Raw genomic sequence first — 23992 nt, 5'->3', positions numbered from 1 at the left:
CCTAACCTTAACATGCTAAATTCAATGTAAACCTAAATTAAACATTTTAATAAATTTGCATTCCCACAACACTTACTGCAGTTATATGAATTTCTTTGTATTTCAGTTATTTTAATTCTACTAGATTCAATTCTGCAAACTGTTCGATTCAAACTTCACACACTGATATTGAGGAACTGAACTAGATTTAAAAATAAACTTATTTAAATGCTGAATGGCACACAGTCCTGGCTAGAAATGGGTCTCTGTGTTCTGGGAGCTCAGGCAGTTCTCTGTCTCTAGAGGCAGGACAGATCTCGAGCTTTGTGCTGTGTGAACTGTGAAGGACTCCGATAGAGTGATTAAGGGACAGATAGAGGACAACTTCACAGGATAGAAAAAAAAAAGAGTGAGGGAAATGCGTGTGTGTTTTAGGTCAGCAGTTCATCCAGAGAAAGAGGAGCACCTCATGACATTGCATGCTTCAGAACAGTATGTGTGTGTGTGTGTGTGTGTGTGTGTGTGCGTGTGTGTGCGTGTGTGTGCGTAATTAAAATTAACAACACAAGCACATAAAAAAAGAGAAATGAGAGGAAAGAAAATACGTAGGAAACAGATATGCATGTAAAAACAAATATACGTATGTGTAAAAAAACATATATAGAGTGTTTTAAATAGATGTAAATAGATTTGCTGAAACAGATGTAATGGTAACAAACTGTAAACGCATTTATAACAAAGTGTGGGCAGTGTGACCAAAATGATATCACAGTACGAGTAATTTTATATCATTGAAAAAGTATCAGACATTTATTTCTAATAATAAGAAATGTTTAATAAGCAAATAAGCATATTAGAATGATTTCTGAAGGATCATGTGACACTGGAGGAGACTGGAGCAATGATGCTGAAAATTCAGCTTTGCCTTTAAACTATATTGTAAAGAGATATTTTAAAAAAGTTGAGCAAATAAATGTAGGATTAATAAATTGTTCAAAAACAATTTAGAAACAATTCAACCTCAAAATTTTGAACAGCAGTGTATATTATATATTATTTTATATTTATATATTTTAGGAACTTAAAGGATGCAAACCAAAATTACAGTTTCTACCATTACATGTTGTATACTGGCCAGACCTACAGTTTAAAAAAATGTGCAAGACAAAGAGAGACAGAGAAAGAGAGGGAAAGGCATGACAGAGATGCAAGCAGCGACAGAGGCACCAGTGCCAGATGAGCAGTAAGTTAGCTCACATGACATACACTTCAGTACACACACAGTAAAAAGTAAGGGCCCATAATAAGTAAATACAAAAGTAGGCAAATATTTATCCACAGGAGGTTGGAGTGTCAGAGGAGTATGTGAGGATTACATGACAAACACTTGAGAGAGAGAGGGAGAGAGAGAGAGAGAAATAAAGCTAACATTAGTATCAGCCAGTGCAACAACTTCACAATCCCAAAAGGCAATGGATCACACTCCAGCTTCAACATTACGAGACTGATTCAAATATTCCCTCAGCATCGCTGCCATTTCTGTTCCAAGCAGCTAAAGTGTGTCACAAGTCATTCTCTACTGGGTCCCTCACTCTCTGCTGAACTAGCAAGCTGACTAATTTAGCATTTCCATTGCGTCTGACTTAGTGGGTATCCAGAGCTCTCCGATGCGGCGTGCCAGGACCTGTGCGGATCTCCGAGGACCCTGGCTTAACTCAACCTCGCTGGAAGAAAAGATCAATGACTCAATGCCACCCAGAGCGCCAACTCACTAGCTACAGTTTTATCTGGATAACATGAAATGCAGCCAAGGTCCTGAACGCAACTGTCAGCAAATTACAAAACAATACGTCTTATAGAGTGGCGAGATTTTATGGCTGCATCAAAATGGAACTCAACTGATACGAGTTAACTGCACATGCAAGCGGCTATTTTACAACACGTCTCAAGTACTACAGACATATCATTCAATAGTTATGAATAATCTTACATTTTGGTAACAAAAGTTCCAAAAAAATATATATTTTTCATATAAACTTCATTATTTGGGGTTTTTCAATGGCTGATGTCGATATGACATAGATTGTAAGATATAAAATATCTGGAGGTTAAACTTTCAGGAAAAACAAGTATATTGTAATAAATGCATCGTAATTCATCAATTCGTAATCGTCGTAATTTAAAATTACTCATACAGTGATGTAATATTTTCTCAAACCACCCACTCTTTTCCCAGACTCACCTCTGAATAAATGTTTTCTCACATTTCCAAAACTGTAAGAAAGGGAAGAGAACATACAGTGTGTGTACGTGATCATCTTTGGGTAATTGAACTATTCCGATCACTATCTGGACAGGAAGTAACCATCTCGGTTTTGGTTCCTCATGGTTGTGGGTCAGAGCACGTCATCCATTGTGGAATGAACACTTCTCATTAGAGCGGAATCATATCACACTTAGAGACAATCGTACGCAATCAGCTTGGCAGCAACACCGTCCATTAACATTTTATTACAGCCCACGTCTTCACCTGATTAGAAAGAGCCATTTGCATGGTAGTCAACATTTCAAAAGATAAACTGACACACTTTAAGTTTCCTGACTCACTCTCGCAGGTTCTATTCACTTTTAGAAAAACTTGGCAAAGGTTTCTGCCTGCAATCGCTCTCTTGCTCTTTCCATCTCATTCCCTTTCCTGTCTCTCTCCCTAGAAGGATTTATGCAGTAGGTGCTAGACGAGGGTCAGAAATTAACCAGCGCCCATGGCAAAAACGCTACCAAAAATGACAAAAACGTCTCAGATATTTATAAGGCGAAGGCCAAAAAACATCATGCCATTGGTCAGTGAGACAGATGTATCCGCCCCAATCTCACACCATTGGTTGAGCAAATATTGTGTCAGACGGGTGGGATTCTCAAGCAAACACAGCAATGTTTTGAAAGAACGCAATTACATACTTTCATTTTTACATGGTTAATATATAGTTAACTAAACCAAAGTCTAGAAATCCGTTTGTATTGCATATTGCAGTTACATAGTTTAACTGAAATATAGTACAGTATATTAGATGAGAATGAGATGATGCACAGGATATCAAAACTCGTGTTTAGTTAGAATATCTTGTGCATTGGCAACTATTCAATGTTATCTATAAATAAATGCATTCAACTATGACAATAAACCAACATAATCAGATTGAGAATGAAGAGAAAAATTATTCAATTTATATTTAGTTATATTATCAATATTAATTAAATTGCTTAAAATTAAAATAAGAAAATAAAGATTTACAACATTAAACTGACATTTGAGGGGTTTTTTTTGTAGTTCATTACAACATAAGTGGGTAGCCTACATATGTCAAAAAGTTGAGAACCACTTAAATAAATTGTGCATTTTAATAAGGTTTTTTAAATAAAACGTACCTTAATTAAAAACTTTTTTTTTAAAGACCTTAGAAATCAATTCCAGGAAGTAAAATTTGCCTATTAATAGAAGTTAATTTCTGACACTATATGTACCAGAAAGAACTATTCCAAAACCCAAGCCCTTAAAAGGAGAGTAATCAGACTTTTCTAATTCTACCTCCTAAAGACTTAAATCCAATTCATTTTACTGCCCCTCTTTTTCTAAATATAGTGTGTGAAAATTGAGCAAACCTTATTGTCGGGAAAACAGCAAAGTGATTGGGCAATAACCTGATTTTAATAAGGCTATCACAGCCGAAGAAGAGAGGAAGAGAAGGGATGCGGAGTGAAACAAAATGGGAAAGAGAGCAGGAAGGAACGGGAGGGAGAGCAATCGATGGAAGTTCTACTAAAGGCACAGTACGCAGCAGCTCAGAACAAAGACTGCAAAATGAGTGTGGCTGGAACATCGCAGCTCCCATCACAGAGAGAGATGGATGGAAGAGAAGAAGAGTTGAACAATGCCACTCCGTTCCCTGTAGTGAGGATATCTTTCTATCAGTCCTTATATTACCTCCATGCTCTATGCTTCTGTCACACAATGGGGTTTAAAATGAGGCAGAACAAAGAGGCCAATGATCCCGGAGGAAAGGGGATTAAGATTTGGGCTATATATACATGCTCGACACACTAGGAAAATTGAATTCAAACACGTACTCTGTGTTCCGATTCATTCCTCTCATGTAATACACTGCCTGATAACAACCAATTGTTGAATACGCTCTGTGTGTGTGTGCACTAATGGAAGAACAGTTTGTTTTTTTCAATGGCTCATGCCGATATCTAGAGGCACATGGCTGATATAAATGTTGGTATACACTATTAGGGATGGGAATTGTAAAGAATTTATTTTCTGGTTCTGGTTCCAATTCTGGTTACATTTACAATTCGTTTAGTAACATATCTGGAGAAATTAAAAGGTTAATCACCCAAAAATGATATTTCTGTAATTAATTACTCACCCTCATGTCGTTCCAAAACATGCAAGACCTCCGTTCATCTTCGGAACACAAATTAAGTTATTTTTGATGAAATCCGAGAGCTTTCTGACATATCTAGTACACTTTTGTTTTAAAGCGTTCAAATCACTCACATGCGCCATTGTATGCGCACCGTCCGCATGGACGCAAAAATTGGGCTGCAAGTGGACGTGGATGGCTGAAGTATACTTTGGGCTTGAACAACGATACTAAAACAAATAATTCTGTAAATGCTACTACCGTTTTCACCACAACAACAACAACAACAAAAAAAAATCAAATGGGATTTCCCTCAAAACTGCCACAATCAAACATTCTATTCAAATCTATTTAAATATTGAAATCACGACAAAATGCAAAAACAAAACGGGATAAAACAAACATATTTGTCAAATATTTCAAGCCCTTCATTTATTATGGCAACGGACAAGTCCCCATTTGTTACGACCCATGGTTCAAAAGGGATGCAACAAAAATGGGAAGCACAAGGAAGCTGAACTCAATGCAAACGTTTATTAGAAAAACTATACAAAAAAAAATATATGAAATGTAGCAATCAGAAGTGAGTAATGTAAAACACTATCAATTTAATGCGTCCTTGCTGAATAAAACATTCTAATCTAAACAATCATACTGACCCCAAACCTTTGAATGGTAGTGTATTTCATTCAAAAATATTTTGAATGTTTTAAAATATTTATTCATTCGAAAAAAACTTATTTCTTGAACTACATGTCATATAATCAATGCATGTAACTACACTGAGTCTCACAATTAGCTGTAAGATGTATGTCTGATTCACTAAAAAGAACCAAAGGTTTCATTCTGGAATCCGAACACACAGGTTGTACTGTATGTTTCAAATTCACCGAAAAGACTGGCTCATAAAAATCATTCGGTTCCAGTATTATTCTTTTTTTTAATTGACGTGTTATGAATAAGAAATGGTTCTTGGATCCCAATCCTATACACACTACAATGATAGTGAATGCACAAAATTGCTGAAATAAACATTTATTTCACATTTAAAAATGGTTTGTTATCCATTTAGAAGGCCATCAGTAGATTTTAAAAAAGAGAAAATCTCAAAAATCTTGAGATTAGCTTCGCTGAACCAAAGTACTGAAGACAAAGAAGCTTTATCTGCAATGTACATGTGCTACTTCAAGCTTCATTTGGGTTTTACCCAACATTCTCGTCTAGGGGAACTAGCGGCATGGCAAAAATGTGAACAGGGCAGCTGGAAATGACTACGCCAATGATGAAGCGCTAGGGAGAGAGCAGTCGAGAAGATGCATGCAGGATAAGTGACAGTGATCTTAATGACCCACGACATGAAAATGCGTTATAACGCTTCTAGTCAGATCAGTCAGAGGGAGAGTATGATGTTGGAGGGCAGGCAAAGCAATTCACATAGTAGAGGACAAGTCTTCAGACAGGACTATTTGATCATTTTACTGCAGGGGTCACACCCTTTTAAGCCATTTCAAAGGAATAATGCATGTGTACACACAACATATATGCATAGTGGGTGTGTGTTTGTGTGTGCAAACAATAGGACAGGAATCATTTGGCCCTTTGGACAACTGAACTGTGACATTTTGATCCTGGGTATCACAACAAAATGCGGAGGTAATTCAGACTCCATGTCGGTTTTCGTCAAGCAAAACAAGCAACTAGTCATTGGGCTCAAGTCGGCCTTAGGGAGGTTAAGTCCTCTCAATAGCAGCTTAAACTGAATCCACTGGATCCGAGGAGCTGATTGAATCTCCTGTGCCGCTTTCATAACAGTTTAAGGTTAAGTTTAAACAACATATGTCTGCAAAGACAGAAAAAATGACCACATGGTGGACAAAAAAAAAAACAAGCACAATGTAAGAGATGGTTATGGCAACCCGCCTCTGGTCTGAGCCCATGAAATACAATTAAATAAGTGGATTAACCTCAATACAAAAGCAATTCCCCTTGCAAGGTAAGAGAGAAGAGGACAGATATGCCAAACCGTAATTCATAAATAATGTAAACTACTTTTTTATAGAAATGAATACTCAGCAAAGAGGCATTGAACTGATAACACGATAGTAATGGCATTTATAATGTTAAAAGAGATTTTGGTTTTAAATAAATGGCTGTTCTTTTAAACTTTTATCATGGTTTCCACAAAACTATTAAGAAGCACAACCACTTTCAACATTGATGATAATATGAAATGTTTCAAATCAGCATATTAGAATGATTTGTGAAGGATCATGTGACACTGAAGACTGGAGTAATGATGCTGAAAATTCAGCATTATTATATATATATTTTTTATAAATTACAATCTATTCAATTAGAAAAGTTATTTTCAATTGTAACATTTCACAAAAATATTTTTTTTATCAAATAAATACAGCCTTGGTGAACAAAAGAGACTTCTTTCAAAAACATAAAAAAAAAACACCATCTTACTGACCCAAAGCTTATATATATAATATATAACATTTTCATTTTGTCTATTTTTTTCCAAGTGACACTTATTTTTGTTTCATCTATAATAATAATAATAATAATAGTTATTATTAATTATTATATAATACATTACAAAACCAGATAACACAGCCAAGCAGGGAAAAAAAAAAAAATCCTACATTTTTTACCAATTCTCAAATGAACGGAGTGAGGGGGGTACACGTGCCTACCAGACCTCTGTTGCCATTTCTATAGCAATTCAACCTTCGTGTTTCCGAATAAGCTAAGCTGCAAGCATTACGCACACAGCTGCTGTCATTACAGCATACATTTCCTTGGCTCGCAAAACCCTCCCCCACCCGCTAATAAGGTCGTCATATGACCTGGCCAGAGCGCTAATCACACAAATATTTATTTAGGCAAATAAGAGAGGGATTCCTGCATATGGCACGGGGTCTCTGTGTGTCAAGGTCACTATAAACGAATGAACCAAAATAACCCCAGTTTTTGAAAAGCTGTCAGGTTGTTTCACGTATCTGGGCAGTAGGTGTGCGGAGTGAGACTCGTCTACTCTAAGCCCCTGTCAGGCTGACGTGTTGCTTCTCTGCAGACGTGTGGTGCGCGTCAGGGCACCAGGCAGTGAGGGATTATGAGAGATTTTTGTCCCTTCTCATTCGTTCTCATCCTCAACTCAGACCATCAACACAAGTCTTGAGGCTCCTCGTTTGAGGCAACCAATCAAATACACCCCAAGCAAAGCGGTTGCCTAGCTACTGCAACAAGCTGTTGGTCAAAACAGCCAATGAGTGAAGCATTACAGCAACACAAATTTAATATATATTTTAGGAGAGTACAAAAATAAGCAGGTTCATTTTTGGAAAAACGTTAAATGATTATCATGATGTTTAGTTCTGTTGGCGTTTTTTTTAAAGTCTGCATTCTCTTATTTCCTTCAGTGTCACAGTAAACTAAATGATGCATAATGCTGTAGTTGTGAGCTAACGGTTCGAATTAGAGGGATAGACTGGGTGCCAGTAAATAAATAACACTGCTTTTCTATTGTTTCGTCCAAACCGTTGAATGCAACAACAAACATACAAGCAGAGTTCTATACTGACTCTTGGTTCTTTTTTTCAAAGAACAAGTCAATTACAGATAAACTCTTTGGCTAAAACAGTACACAATACATATCGTTTCAAAGCAGCTTTACAAAAAATGCATGTCTACATTACAATTTAGAGCGATCTGTTAGCACCAATACCATCGTCTCTCTTTCGTGTCGCCATGTTTGAAAGCTGTGTGCGGAAGAGCTTCTGTGCTCCTATTGGTCAATATCACAGATGTGACGGAAGCCGTCGTGGAGGGCCGGGAAAAACATTAAGCATGCTTGTCTTCTGTTGTGACATTGTGAAGCGTCACAAACACTGTGTCTGTTGTCGTCCACTATGACACACACTAGATGAAAACAATAGATAAAACGATTGATTCTTGTGTCCTGACGGCCACTGTCGTTTACGAATCACCACGACAAGCTTGATCCAAAATACAGTAAAAAAACTAATACTGTAAAATATTATTACAATTTTAAATAACTGATTTACCATTTGAATACATTTTAAAATGTAATGTATTCCTGTGGTGGCAAAGCAGAATTTTCAGCAGCCATTTATTCCAGTCTCCAGTCAGTCACAATCCTTTAGAAATCATTCACAGTACAGTGGGCACAAAAACAGTATTGTATACTTGGAATTTTTGTCTACAAATATAAAACAACAAATGAAGTAAATGCTTTAAAGGATCAATTACTTAGCCGGCACTTCCTCAAAAGTAAAAGGAATAATTAATGGAATCGCTAAGGAACAAACTTCATTAAGTGTAATCTGAATAAATGCATTCAATTGAATCATTAGATTCTCATCCCTTGCGAACTAATCTATTCAAATTGGACTAGAACTAAATGCACACACATCAGCAAAAGTTCAGGGAACATTAAACCGATCATCCATCTCAAATGAGACATGGATGAATTGAATATAGAGTTGCACCACGATGACAAGAACCACACCTTTCCCTGGGCATCCTCCAGAATCTCCGAATTAGCCGTTAAAGGGATTCCGTCACGCCCCTCTTCCTCTGCTACCCGGATGGCTGAAGCACGGCCCAGTCTTAATTGGCCGGGCTGCTGGAGACAAGCACTCAACAAAGAAAATGGCTGTGCCATAAACAAGACCCTCACTGTCCATGCTCTCCACTTAAATTCACATTAGCTCCATGGAAAACTGCAAATCAGCAAATTGAGGAAGGCAGAAAGACGTACTGCACAAGACACTTCACTTACTAACCTTCCGCCGTTATGACAAACAAGCTTCTCCGACCTGCTGAGGCAGGTACAATTAGATTTAATGCAGCAGACCAAAACTCAACCGGCTAAAGCAGAAAAATACTTATTTCATTACAAAATTCAAATCACTGAACATGTTGATTGATCATCAATGGCTCAGAACAGCTTCACCCTGGCTCTAACACAGTCATTATTTTACTCGATGATTAAAAAAAAAAAAGTTTACTATCAGCTGAATTGACTCAGAATCTTTCTTGTGTATGACTCAGCTTACAGGCCTTTCTGACATTGCCATAATACCACACGTTTTCCCGTTTATCAGGGCAGCAACTGAACATTCAAATGAGAGAAACGAACACATGCCAATGAATATATCCTATAGTACGGGCCATGAAACACACCTTACATCTTTCTGTTCCTGGAAAAATCCATTCTTCAACTGAAATTACAAAAAAAAAAAAAAAAATTCCCCTTTTAAGCGCCATCTCTCTTTTTTTTCTTCTCTCTAATCAAAAGCAGCTTTCGTCTTCAGGAGCTGCACAACAAAGCATGCAAGTTCTGTGACACCACATGGTACTGATAAACACATGCTTGCACAAAAAGGTTCACAAAGTTATTGCAAAACTGCAGGTGGGACCATTTGCCAGATTTGTGCTGCAGGGCACAGCACGCATTCTCATGCGTCTCTTCAAGTTCTGAGAAAAACTGGGCTGGACAGAGGCAAACTCTTCTGCATGCTTTTCCTCTACAAAAACATGAACACACTGGGCACTATCTGAAGGACTGCGACCATTCCAGCAGGCCAGGGTTCAACACACAGCTACTGAGTTCAGTTTTCTTTTCTATTTTGACTATTTCCTATTGAAACAGGAAGTTAGGATAGGACATGCATACCAATGAGTTTGTCCTTTTTTTGAATAGCCAACAGCCTTTAGTTCACGTCACAGCCATGAATTCTGATTTACTGCTTGTTATTGCAACAGTGTTAACTAGAACATTTTTTGCCACTTGAAATAAAGCTGAAATACATTCAAATATAAATATTACATGAAAAACCTAAACTTAAAACTAAATTGAAAATTAAAAACGTTGCCCTTGGTGACTCTACGAAAAAACCAAGTTAAATAAAGCTGTATATGTATGCATGTATGCATGCATGCATATATATATATATGTGTGTGTGTGTGTGTGTGTGTGTGTGTGTGTGTGTGTGTGTATATATATATATATATATATATATATATATATATATATATATATATATATATGTGTATGTGTGTGTGTATGTATACCACAAATAAAATATATACAACGTTTTTTATTTTACTCAAAATTCACTAACAACACTTGTATCCGGTCCACTGACAAGTTTGTCAGTAGATTTTGGAACTGACAATTGGTGAAATAACTACTTATGTTAACTAACTAATCAATGTAATAATCTAAAAATGGCCAAATAACAGATGATTATCAGCCTTATCACTATATTTGTCTAGTGCTGGTCAGAAGACAGTGGAATTAGGGGGAGGAGATGTTCTCATTCTGGAAAGCATTTCACTGGACAACAATTTTTTTGGGATACGCCTGTGAATGCAGGATGATTCATCAATATTTCTGGTCCGTTATACCAGATGACTTAAATGAGTGTATCTGCAATAAAGTTAATTACTGTATGTCAACTTTTACGAGTACGCAACCAAAAAAACACCCTCAAATAAACAGACATGGAATAAAAGGCACAAAACTCCCATTTTGATCTGAACAACTTCAGAGGATGATGTCTTTTCTCTTCCCTTCAGTCAATGCAGAGCGAAATAAAACACAAAGCACCTTTATCCCATTGTACTGTACACGCTGGAAGAGTGCTGAATCGAAAGCTTACCTCTTGCTGACAGTTTCTTTGTGTTAATTATTTTAGCAGCATATTCCTGGCCAGTGGATTTTTTCACACATCTCCGCACCACGGAGAAGGCACCCCTGCAAATACACAGAAGAACACAGAGTTTGATTTCCCTTGAAAGTAAAAGATGCACCTGACTCTTGCAAACAAGGAAGAGCTGTCAGTCACAGATGACGTAACAGCAGTTCCATTATAATTTATTGATGAGAAGTCTGATACTTCGTTTTAAAGAACCGGTTTAAGCATAGACCCGACGTAGCATATTTTATGCTTTATATGAATCATATTGCTGTTTATTAAAGGGATAGTTTACTCGCTTTCAAGTTGTTCCAAACCTGTATAAATGTCTTTGTTCTGCTGAACACAAAGGAAGATATTTTGAAGGATGTTTGTAACCACAGTTTGAGGGTGAGTAAATGACAGAATTTTATTCCCGAACAATTCCCGTCATAAATAAAGGTTTTTATTGTAATGTGTTTATACTTACAATCTAAATATGATTTACATTTACATGAAATTATATAAAAAATCATTATACTGCCGCTCGGACCGATTCAGTCTGATTAGTGAACGAATCATTCAGACCAATTTTGTGAACCGGTTCGACCGATTCATTGAAAAGATTAGACACGAGTCATTCGGTCATAGCGAGACGTCAAAACATTTAAGTATGAAAAAAAAGAAGTATGAATTAGCAAATTGGCTCATGTCTGGAAAAAAATTACTTAACATAACACTATCTAGTACTACAATTATGACATTTGCCTCTAGAAAAACGGGCGCCGTGAAGAGCGCTTCGCATCTGCATGTTAGAAGGCTGTAATGCTCTTTCCAAAAGTGAGATTGAATTCTCAGAAAGGCGTCACTGCTCATTTATTGATTTTATAATCCCTCTTTATCGCTCCTCTACTAAGATATTTAAGTGTGATTAACTGTGTGCGACACATTCAATATTTTATTGTAATATCAAGTACACAGCTACATATTCTTTAGTGCACTACATAGTGCACTGCTCTGCAATCATTTTAAGCAGCTGCAGAAGAAAATTATTAAACCTCTGGTTTCAAGCATAAAACAATCTACAATGTTAATGCCATGAAAAGTGGCAGCCAAATACCCAAAGTGACGAGGAAACCTTCCTGCCCATCAGCAAGCCCTTAAAATAAAACAAGGCGTGAACACAAAACACAGTGCATGCTATATTCAACATTCTACGCTTACATATACATTACTCAAAACCACTACAGCCCTTCAAACCTGACATTTAAAACGCCTAAAGCTTAGATCCGCACAGGGGGGCTTGATCGGATCAAGTCCAGAACCGAGTGCTGTAGCGTAGTGCTGTCTTGATCCGATCAAGCCCCCCTGTGCGTGGCTTTCGGAGAGGTTTACGAGTCTCTTAGCAAGTCATTTCCCCTGCTGTCAACATCCAAATAAAAGAATGGAACGAAACAAACAAGAGTAACTTGCGCCGATGACGTCACACTGCTACAATGTTGCGCGCACTTACTTTCCCAGCTCTTCGTAAAGCTGATACTCGTCCGTAAACCTGGTCGAGGTTACGATTGTAGCCATGATGTGTGTGCGTGTGGGGAGGGGGGTCGATGCCTCTGCTGCTGCGGTTCAGGTTTCGGGAGGAGAATCTCATGTGTTCCAGAGAGAGAAAGAAGGGAGATACAGACGACGGAAAGAGTGGAGGGGAGGGGCTGATGGTGGTGGGGGTGGAGAGAACATAACGCGAGACAACGCGAGACTTCCATGCAATCAGCAAAGTCACTGGTAGGGTGACAGACAGTCAGTTCCTTTTCATTTATATATATGGCAAGAAAGAGTCATTTTTTGTCGTAATATTCAACGAAAACATTTCATTGAATAAATTGTGTAGATTGTACAATAAAAAGGTGCCACAGTAGGCTATAATAAAAAAATATTATAGAGTATAATAAAACAACATTGGTTATTCATCCGTTCAAATGTTATGTCCCTCCCCCTCTCTCTCTCTCTCTCTCTCTCTCTCTCTGACGTTTTTTGAAGTTATGTACTTTATGTTAATTTTTTATGAATAGTCCGGAAACGTTTTACTAGTTCCAGCTTTAATTTGTTTTTAAAGTGAGGAGTGTCATACATTAAAATAAACAAAGGTTAGTGGGTGGCATGTCCATAAACTTTTTTTTATTCAACATTAACTTATGCATAAGAATTTGTAGCTGGTGACAATTTATTTAAAAAGTTTCATTATTTTAATAAACCTTCTGCCTTCACTAAGTGGTCCTTTTGCCACGTTCAGTTGTCTCTTAATGAATATGAAGTCATAAAAACAGCATGATTAGTAATTACCGGTATAGAATAATCAGAAAGATGTTGTGCAAAATAGTTTTAGATGAATAATAGCATGTCAGACCACAGGACACTGATTAAGCAGCTTGAATTATATTTTACAAATTTCATTTTACCAGATTACATTGCTTTTGCTGCCATTCAAATATCAGAGTACGTTACTTCATCGCCTGGCCATAAAGCTCCTATAAATCCCGTTGCACTTTCAAAAAGACTTTGCTTGTTAGGTTATCTCACCTTGTAAGTGCTTCTATTCCTTCACTCAAGGGACAGCGTGCTCTCTCACTCTCGTGCCAGATTGCAACGATGAACTCCATTTAAAGCGTCAAGCAAAGAGTTTCATCATAAAAACAAATGAGAGAGGACCAATAGGCTACATCTATAAAGTTTGTTCTGGCTGCTGAAGATCCGTTCTTATGAATGATTCCCACAATGATGAAGTCACTATACATCATTGAGCCCATGTCATGCTTAGCATTATAGTAGTTTATTTAGCCTACTAAATGAAGCTTATTTTCCAAAAACTGTTCAGAAATGCTGTTATGGGCATCTATGGGCGTCTATTGTTGATGATCACAATTATTGGCCTGTGTAATCACTAAATACAAACCATTCATAATTGATGCCTGGTTTTACTGTTCATCTGAAATATTCAGCACTTTCATCCATTAGTCCCTCATAAACATAAATCCGTTCTGGTCCATGAAAATTCCTCCAGTTCATTCAAGGGAACAGGAATTCCAGAACTGTGGTTAGGATTTAATTTCTATATATTTTAAATGAACAATTCATTCTGACAACAATGCTTTCATAAATTTTACTTCAAATCACACACAAAAAATGTATTTTGTTTCAAAACTGAACTGAACTGTAAGTGGTCCATCTCTTCCACCTTATAGTACTTGAAACCTGCTTGCCTTATCAGAATATATGCATAACTGCACAGATATCACATGCAGAAAATATCCAACCAATGGAATTACAAGCTTGACCTGGACATGCAAAACATGCAAATCATTTGATTATTCAATATCATAAAACATTTGTAAAATACATCACTCAGCCAATGATATCAGAGGCAGAACTGAATGAATGAACACATGCAAATTAGATCAAGACCTCCTTCCAAAGCACCCACATTATGCCATTTTATAAGATGATTTATTAAGGAAATCCCCAAACTCTGCATTCATTACGACAACAGTGTTTGCAGTTCTGATGTGGTCTGAAACCACTGCATGCAGACCGTTGACTTTCTGCAAAGGCTCTATGGCAGCCAAATGAAGTAAACTCCGGACATTGCAACTCATGCTGCAAGACATAACACTCTGGATGGAGGCACATAAATTAGTCATCAGTCAATAGAGATCAATGAGCTTATTTTCACCAGGCTGAAATTAGGAGCACAGAGTTTAGCTCTTGTCCGTGCAACGGAGAGAGGTCTACTCTAAACACATGGGCGCACAGAGGAAAAGCACATGCTAATCGCTCCATACATGAATTCATAAACTGCAAAGGATAAATAGTGTGCAACCCAATGAATGGGTTGAATGATTTACTTGTGATGACATATTTATAGCCTCAATTTATAAAATCAGCCATCAAATGTCATTACATCTAAGTCTATGAATGCTAAAAAAAAATGGGTTACTGTATGGGTTTTGCTGTATTTTATTTATTATATTATACATTTTAAACAGGAATTGAATAAGTTTAGGTATATTTATTTTTCAATTGAAAAAAATATTTACTTTCATTGTTTATTTTTGAATTATAAAAACAATTTAATCTCAAAGTCAGAGACTTTTTTATATATATATCATATCATGACAAAATGAATAAGAAACATTTAAGATTTCTGAAATTAATTAAAATTTTTCAAGTTGATTGTTATATTTATATACTTTATTTAATTAAATGTCAAATTTAATTAAAATGTAATTAAATAATCGATTTTAAATATTTTTTTTGTTTTCATTTGAAAAAAAAAATTTTATTTACATTTTTTTTATTTATAAAAGTCAGAAACCACTTCATAATTTTTATTTGGCACTTCAAACTTCTTGAAATCCTGAATCCCTTCATTTTTGCCGTATTTTATTTATTATATTTAACTACATTTTAAACATGAATTAAATAAACAATTTATTGTTAACAATTTAACAATTAACAATTTTATTTACATTTTTTTATTTTTCAAATAATTAAATCTAATAGTCTTACACCCCTTAATTTTATGTCAGAATGTGTCTTTAAATCTTCACAATACTCCAGTTCCAATGTGGTCTAAGATGAAAAATATACAATTGAGAATGCACAGTCCATCTACACTACACTACATCTTCACATATACCTGAATGAAGATCATTTGGATCATTTTAAAGACCAGTCACTCAGGCATCAGTTAGTGTTGCAAACATGTTGGCACATGTTGCGTCTGAAGTTAAATGTCAAGGATACTTGCTATGTGACTTCTACATGTTTTCAGAGAGAGTGCAGAGTGAGTGAGAGAGAAAACAGAGTGTAAAAGAGATTGAAAGTGACAGTAAGAGAGAAAGAGATGTTAACAGGTGGAAACAACAGGAGAATGAGCTTTTCTCAGCTGTTAATGTCACTGGCTCTAATTTTCTGACTTGTCATTGGTGAAGAAGCTGGAGTCTCCACATGGCCCCTGTGGAATCACTGTCGCTTCTTGCACCTACTGTACGCTCACAAGTGCAGTACATTATCACATTTAACATGGAGTGCTGTCCATTATCATATGCTCAGTGTATCACAAGTCACAACTGTTGTTATGGTTGTTACTGATCTTGTATCAGTCACTATCGACTACACATATATATATACACATATATGTATATATATACAAGATGACAAAATATGTATACTGAAATTTTATTCGACTGGAAATCCCAAAAGGCAAAACAATGCATGTGCATTTTAAAATGTTGGAACTATTTTAGGGATGTCACTAATGATTATTTTGGTAATTGAGTAATCGGTCGAATATTTTGATGACTAATCGAGTAATCTGATAATACAATTTTTTTGTGGTAATAAAAATAGACATAAGTGAACAATTGTCAGCTTCAGTTGCAAAAAAATACGAGAATGGATCTATTTGCAGCATTTTAGATTTTATTGACAAAAACTCCAAAACAGAATACTCAGAACAATAAAAACCAGGAACAGAACAACCGTGATGACCCGATGAGAACAGCTTAAATACAAATAAACCAATCAATGAAATGAATGACAGGTGCACATGATAATCAAATCAATGAAAAATCATAGAAACTAACTGAAACACAAACTGAACTAAAACCCACCCAAAACAGAAACAAACACAGGTAACCCATTACATATCCCCCTCATCAAGAAGGCGCATCCTTGCACTTAACATCACTAGAAATAAAGAGTCCAACAGAGGAGAGCAGGAGGGGGCTTAGGTTGAGACAGGAACCATGGAACCAGGGCAGAGCAGCCATGAAGAACCAGGGAGGAGACAATGGCGGCAGAAACCAGGGAGGAGCAAGAGGTAGGAGGAGCCAGGGCGGAATCCCAGGACGTAAGTCCATGACAGAGTCGAGGGCGGGAGGAGCCATGGTGGAGCCTTGACAGGTGGAACCAGGGAGATGACTGACTGAGGCAGAGCTGATGGGGGTGGAGACCCAGGCGGAGCCAAAGAGCCGATGAGACCGGGCGACACTGAAGGTCCTGGAGAGCAAGGCGAAGCCATGGGGACAAGCGGCCAAGGTGAAGCCGGGGAGCCCGAGGACTGAGGTGGAGCCGGAGGGAAGACGAAGCCCGACGAAGCCAAAGAGGTGGAGGGATGAATCAACGACGAATGTCCATCAATCCATGGCGAAGTTAGAGCGACCAAGGCGAAGCCGTAGGGACAACGGTTCCAGGTGGAGCTGAGGCGGCAAGAAGCCAAGGTGGAGCTGACTGGTCGACAGACTGAGGTGGAGTGATGGGCTTGGAGGGTCTGGGCGGAGCTATAAGGGTCGACACTCCAGCGCTGAGCTGGCGAACTATAAGCCCGGGGCGGATCCACAAAACACAGATTAGGCAGCGTAGGAAGAGACTGCTCAAGAATTTTTTTCTGAGCAGCAAATCAGCATATTAGAATGATTTCTGAAGGATCATGTGACACTGAAGACTGGAGTAATGATCCGGAAAATTCAGCTTTACCATCAAAGGAATAAATTGCATTTTTAAATATTTAAAAAAAGAAAACGACTATTTTAAATTGTAATAATATTTCACAGTATTACTGTTTTTACTGTATTTTTTACCAAATAAATGCAGCCATGGTGAGCATAAGAACATTTTATCCATACATATTTCTATGTATTTTTTTTTCTATTCGTAATTCTATTTTTATTTATTTATAGAATAAATCAAAGTATCAGACATAGGCAAAAAAAATCCTGCATCCTGAATTCTCTCAGTATATTTCACGTGTCACCTCCGAACAGCCCCTTCGAGGGGTTTGTGTATGGATTTGCTTGCATGAATGCATTTTATTCTCTGCTATCATTTCTTAAGCTTTCTTTATAGTTCAGATATGCCCCAGAAGTGACTTAAAGTGACTCAATGTACTGTAAGTGGTGTTCTTTCACTTTGAGCGGAGCCCTTGAGTGACAGGGGTTGTGTGTATCAGTTGAATTAAGCAGGCCGACGGCCTGTGTGTGTGTGTGGAGGGGGTGTATAAGGACAGAGCGCTACATGATAATAATGTTAGCTTAGCGTTAGTGAGCAGAGGCCTGTGGGAAGGTGTCCGGAGGTTCTCCCACAGTGTTTATGTAACAGCACACTTCAGCTTGTGTTAGCATCTTCCCCCTCAACTGACCTGCTTTACACAGCAGACCACGGAGAGACGAGGAGAGAGGTGAGATATAGGGAGCGGTGAAATGGAGACAGGAAAGATTGTGCTTTACTCTGAGCCTGAGCTCAGCAGAGATAAGACTAGCAGATATTGCTAATGTGTTGCAGGGGAACTGGATAATGGATCCCGGTCCGATGAAGTTTGTGTGTGCATGGTGGAATTCTGTTTAGAATGGAATACTAGCGTATACTGCAACTACTGCTTTTTTATTATTCACCATAAGTCAACATAAAATAGGAATATAAAAAAAAATTAAAGTATTTATTATAAATGATTTATTCACATCATTTTTTTTCCCAATTCACATGCCCTCTTAACCCTTTCACGCATAGTGGTCACTACAGTGGACAGCTATTAAAAAAGCATTTTCTTGAATTTGCACGGGTTTTTATGGCAAAGTTGCACATCAGCCTCTTCATTGGACCCTGGTGCATCATCCTATAAATTGCAACCAAGTGGCAAGCCTTTGTGTTTCGATTTTTTCCCCCTCCAAACCAAGATGGCCAAGGGTCAGTCAGACATGCCAAGTTGCTCCGGAATATCCACCCATTCCTTCTATCCTAGGAGACTCTTGTAGGTAAAAAAATATTGCAGCATCAAGCAATATCTAATGAGTCATATCGCAGTAAAATTTTCCAAGTTTTGATTTTAGATTGAGAGAAAACTCTGATTAATCACATGTCCACTGTAGTGGACGTCATGCATCAATTGCTATATTTCAGCTACAATTCATAATTATAATGTGAATATTGTTTTTGAAATTTAAAACTTAAAAACTTAATCTGCAGTGACTTTTTTTTACTGTAAATAAATGTATTTGTATTATTAGAATGTAATTTTCATTGACATCGAAAAAAGTCATGTGATTACATAATGTATGACACTTGTAATGCATTACTTTACTTGTTAGATAAAAAAGTAATCTGATTTCATAATGCACGTTATTGTAATGCGTTTTTTTACTCATAACATCAAAAAGTAATCTGATTACGTAATGCATGTTACTTGTAATGCGTTTCTTTACTCACAACATCAAAAAGTAATCTGATTATGTAATGTGCGTTATTGTAATACGTTTCTTTACTCATAACATCAAAAAGTAATCTGATTACGTAATGCATGTTACTTGTAATGTGTTTCTTTACTCGTTACATCAAAAAGTAATCTGATTAGGTAATGCACATTACTTGTAGTTAATTACTTGTTAGATCAAAAAGTAATCTGATTAGGTAATGCATGTTACTTGTAACACATTACTTTACTTGTAACATCAAAAAAGTAATCTGAATGTGTTATGCATGTTACTTGTAATGCATTACCCCCAACACTGATCATTTCAGATGAGATTGAAAAAAACGTATCGCTAGGTTTTCTCAGAGGAGGGCTATGATAGAAATGTGCATGTCCATCTTGAACATAATCAGAATTATCAGCTAATAAGGGTAAATCTCCATACTCTGGTGCACTGGAGGGAGCATCTGAGTGGTTTCCACAGTTGTACCTTGACAGACTGTAGAAAATTCTGATGGAATCACGTCCTCATGTTCTGATATCAAAGATAAGCGAAGTGCAACTTGTATGATGTTGTATGAAGCCTTTGCAATATTTTGCATTTATATTTTTTGTATATATTTTATAGTTTTCACATGATTTGATATAATTGTATTGATTAGTTTGTTAAATTCACATACTTTATCGGTTTGATTATTGTCTTATATTTAATATAGTATATCTTAAGTTTAAACCATAACCGCATGCTGTCCACTCAAGTGGACATCTGAAGATCTCTTTGAAAATTTAAAAAAAAAATAATAATAAAAATAAATTCTTGTTTTTCATGCCCTAAGAGCAATAAAAACACATAGGAAAAAAAATCCTGACTGAGGTTATCATAATTCATGCATGAAAGGGTTAATCTTTAGTAAAAATAACTAAATTTTCCCTTCCCTCTTGCTGTGTCATGTCTTCTCTGTTCTCTGATGAGGTGTTTACTGGCCCGAGGGCGGGGCAACCTGTCACTCATATGAGATCGACCAATAGCAAACCAAAACCATCCAATCAATTCCCAGATGGACAAAATCAAGTCCCACCCTACATATTTTTTTCTTTTTTCTTGTTTGAGAAGGTGTTTCACTCACAATACATCACAATAGAGAAGAAAAGACTATCACAACGTCCGTTTTTTCAAATTGTATTTAAAACTGTAATGGAATATGCTAATATTCCAAACTGGTGTATACTATAATTAGTTATTCCAACAATATTATGACCATCTAATCAAATGATGAGTCAAAGATGATAAAAAATCATTGTTGATATATACTTCTGAATCAATAATAACAAATATGACTTGAATCAATTTTGTGCGTTTAAAAAAAAAAGATCTTACTTGCCCCAAACTTTTAAAAGGAAGTGCATCACGGTTTCCAGAAAAATATGAAGCAACACAACTGTTTTCAACATTGATGATAATAAGAAATGTTTCTTAAGTTACCTAATCTGCATATTAGACTGATTTCTGGAGGATCATGTGACACTAAAAACTGGAGTAATGATGCTGAAAATTCAGCTTTGCCATCATAGGAATAAATACAATTTTAAAAGATTCAAATAGAAAACAGTTATTTAAATTTTTTATAATATTTCACAATATTACTGTTTTTATTGTATTTTATTTTTTTGTCAAATACATGCAGCCTTGGTTCAAAAACAATTAAATACAGTTGTATTAATTAAAAACAATTGTATACAGTGTATACATATACATATATATATATACAGTATACAGTGTATACATCATGTATCATTTGTATAGTAGATTAGTATTCTATTCCAGCTATACATTGCATAGTATGCATATTACAGAAATAATATGAGTATGTGGCAGCATATAAGCGTTTTATAGATCATGTCAGTGGCTGGAGGAGTGAGCAGGTGGGACTGTCCTCTCAGAACAGGGCAGATGAAGAGCTGGCCACACACACCTCTCCTGCTCTGAATTATTAAAGAGAGAAATGGAAAGAGCCGTGCTGGACAGAAAGAAATGTGTGGAGAGGTTGTATGAGACGGAAGGAGAAAGACATGATTTGATGGAGAGCATGACATGCTGGGAAGAGAGATGAAACCAGATATAAGTGGATATGCGCAGAAAGACAAAATGAATGCAATTTCATATGTTATCTCTGGAGAGCTATCCCTCCGTCACAGTGCACAGTCACAGTTCCTGTTTTGTTATTATGCCGTTTTGGTTAACGTGATGAGATGCAAGTGTACAGGGCTTCTCTGACACAGTCTCTGCATATCGTAATGCAAGTCTTAAAGGAATAGATTTACCCAAAAACGTTGTCATCATTTACTCACCTTCATGTCATTCCATTTCGCAGAACACAAAAGAAGATATTTTGATGGACACTGAAGTCCAAATAAGAAAAATACAATATAATTCCCCCTGGCCTTGGTTAAATTAGCAGAAAAAAAGGATTTCAGAGGTGAAAGAATTTTTTTTTATATTACTTTAATACATTTAGCATGCTATTCAAAGAATTTAAATTTCAACAAGATCACTTGTAACACTTCTAATGTATTGTTATTCAATATCATTGCCAGAACCCATATTTAGAATACCACTCAAAAGTTTGGAGTCTGTAAAAAAATAATAATAATTTTGAGGGCTGCAGTTATTTGATCCAAAATACAGAAAATCAATGATATTGAGAAATATTATTACAGTTAAAAATAACAGTTTTCTATTTTTATATATATTCTGTGATGGCAAAGCTGTATTTTCAGCATCATTCTTCAGTGTCACATGATCCTTCATGATCTGATGCTCAAGAAACATTTCTATTATGATCAATGTTGAAAACAGTTGTGCTGCTTAATATTATAGCATTAAAGTGAAAATATTTTTGGTAACATTATAAATGTATTTACATGTCCTTGCTGAATAAAAGTATCATTAAAGAAATAAATGGTACTATATATGCATGATCAGACATTAAACAGTTACATGTTTCAGAAAGGCTGCATTGCCAAACAGTAGCCTAAAATAACACTGTAAAAAATTTGCTGTAGTTATGCAGCTGTTTGCCAGTAACTTACTGTAGATTTAAATTGATGTTATTTACTGGCAACAGTTTGTTCAAAGTTAAATGAACATTAAACATTAACAAGTCTTTGTCTTTACAGAATAAAACTCAATCTAATAAAATAACAATCTATTGCAAAGCATTCTGGGAACCAGAAATCTTCATCAACCTTTTTCTGTTTTTTTTCCCTTCAGATTTTGGTTCCCAGAATGCTTTGCATGAGGCTGTTATTTTAGTTTTATTCTGTAAAGATAAAGACTTGTTAATGTTTAATGTTCATTTAACTTTGAGCAAACTGTTGCCAGTAAATAACATCAATTTAAATCTACAGTAAGTTACTGGCAAGCAGCTGCCAGTAATACTGTAATTTCTAAAGCTTTTTTTTTACAGTGAATGTATAAACAGATATTTAGCTATTAATTACCATTATTTTTCCAACCCGTGCAACCTATGTGACATCAACTGAATGGAAAGTTATTTTAGAGGTCGATCAAATTATCTTTTTTCTCTGCAATAACATCCACTGATAAATCTGGAGTATAGGAATATGTATTAAGAAAGTAAATAGTAAATCATTTTAATTTTATGTTGACTTTAAGGGCTCTTTAAAGTCAATATGACTTGTCTTCCTGTCCGCTGAGGCGGTATTTGAAGCAACCTGTGTGTGCGTATGTAGGCTACAGTAAATGTGTGTGTGCAAATGAATGGAAATTTGAAAGGCTAATAAGTAGATGGAAGCAGTCCGTGCAAATGAGTGGAACAGTCATGTTGGCAGATGTTTTGACTGTACATGTGAATAATGCATGAAGACATAAACAGTGATGTACACTTAACTGCAGCCCAGGCGTCCTCATTACTCATTGTGTGCATGTTTGTGATTTTTGCATGAGTGCAGACAGAGAGAGGTCATCGGCGCCACAAAGAGAGTCGGTCGTGTTATCTGTTGTGTGTGTGTGTGTGTGTGTGTGAGCTGCGTGGGTCGCTGCAGTGCTCTGAGATGGGCTGCAGTACTGATGGTACATGACAGTTCAAATTTCTTCCTTACACCCACAGAGAAACCAAATAGACGTTCCCCATCTCTCTACAGCAAATTATAATATATGATACATGGACAATTATCAGTATTACACAAATGAGTTTCATCATTTTTTCCGTTGTTCTGAATCTGAATCATTGTTCTCAAACTGAATCTGAAAATGAATCATAGATCGATTGGTCAGGCTGAAAATTTTTTTTTCATTGTGTATCAAAATATTTTTAAATATTTGTTCATTTTAATGTCATCATTTTATATATTGTGTATACACTACCATTCAAATTTGGGATCGGTAAGATTTTTTTAAAAGAAGTTTCTTGTTTAACAAGGCTGCATTTATTTAAAACCGCAAAGTAAAACAGCAATATTGTGAAATATTATTACAATTTTAAATAACAGTCTTTTATTTTATACAGTTAAGTATTTTAAAATGTAGCATTGTTCCATTTTAAAAGCTGAATTTCCAGCACCATTACTCCAGTCTTCAGTGTTACATGATCCTTCAGAAATCATTCTAAAAT

General features: G+C 36.2%; 1 protein-coding gene across 24 annotated transcripts in view; it reads right to left on the bottom strand.

The window, feature by feature from the left end:
* camk2g1 (calcium/calmodulin-dependent protein kinase (CaM kinase) II gamma 1) overlaps positions 1-12842 on the bottom strand; it is a 74500-nt gene extending 61658 nt beyond the window's left edge. For all 24 annotated transcript variants that reach the window (XM_084134777.1, XM_084134798.1, XM_084134783.1 and 21 more), the window contains exons 1-2: positions 12630-12842; positions 11102-11196 (exon numbers count right to left, since the gene is read on the bottom strand). In XM_084134777.1, the coding sequence (XP_083990903.1) occupies positions 11102-11196; positions 12630-12694 (160 nt within the window). In that variant the 5' untranslated portion in view covers positions 12695-12842. The remainder of the gene's footprint in view (positions 1-11101; positions 11197-12629) is intronic.
* Between the last annotated feature and the right edge of the window lie 11150 nt (positions 12843-23992).

The sequence above is a fragment of the Abramis brama genome (genome assembly GCF_963993115.1).
Source record: "Abramis brama genome assembly, chromosome: 14".
Lineage (NCBI taxonomy): Eukaryota > Metazoa > Chordata > Actinopteri > Cypriniformes > Leuciscidae > Abramis > Abramis brama.
The sequence above is the reverse complement of the archived record's forward strand: the minus strand, read 5'-3'. Positions and strand labels throughout refer to the sequence as shown.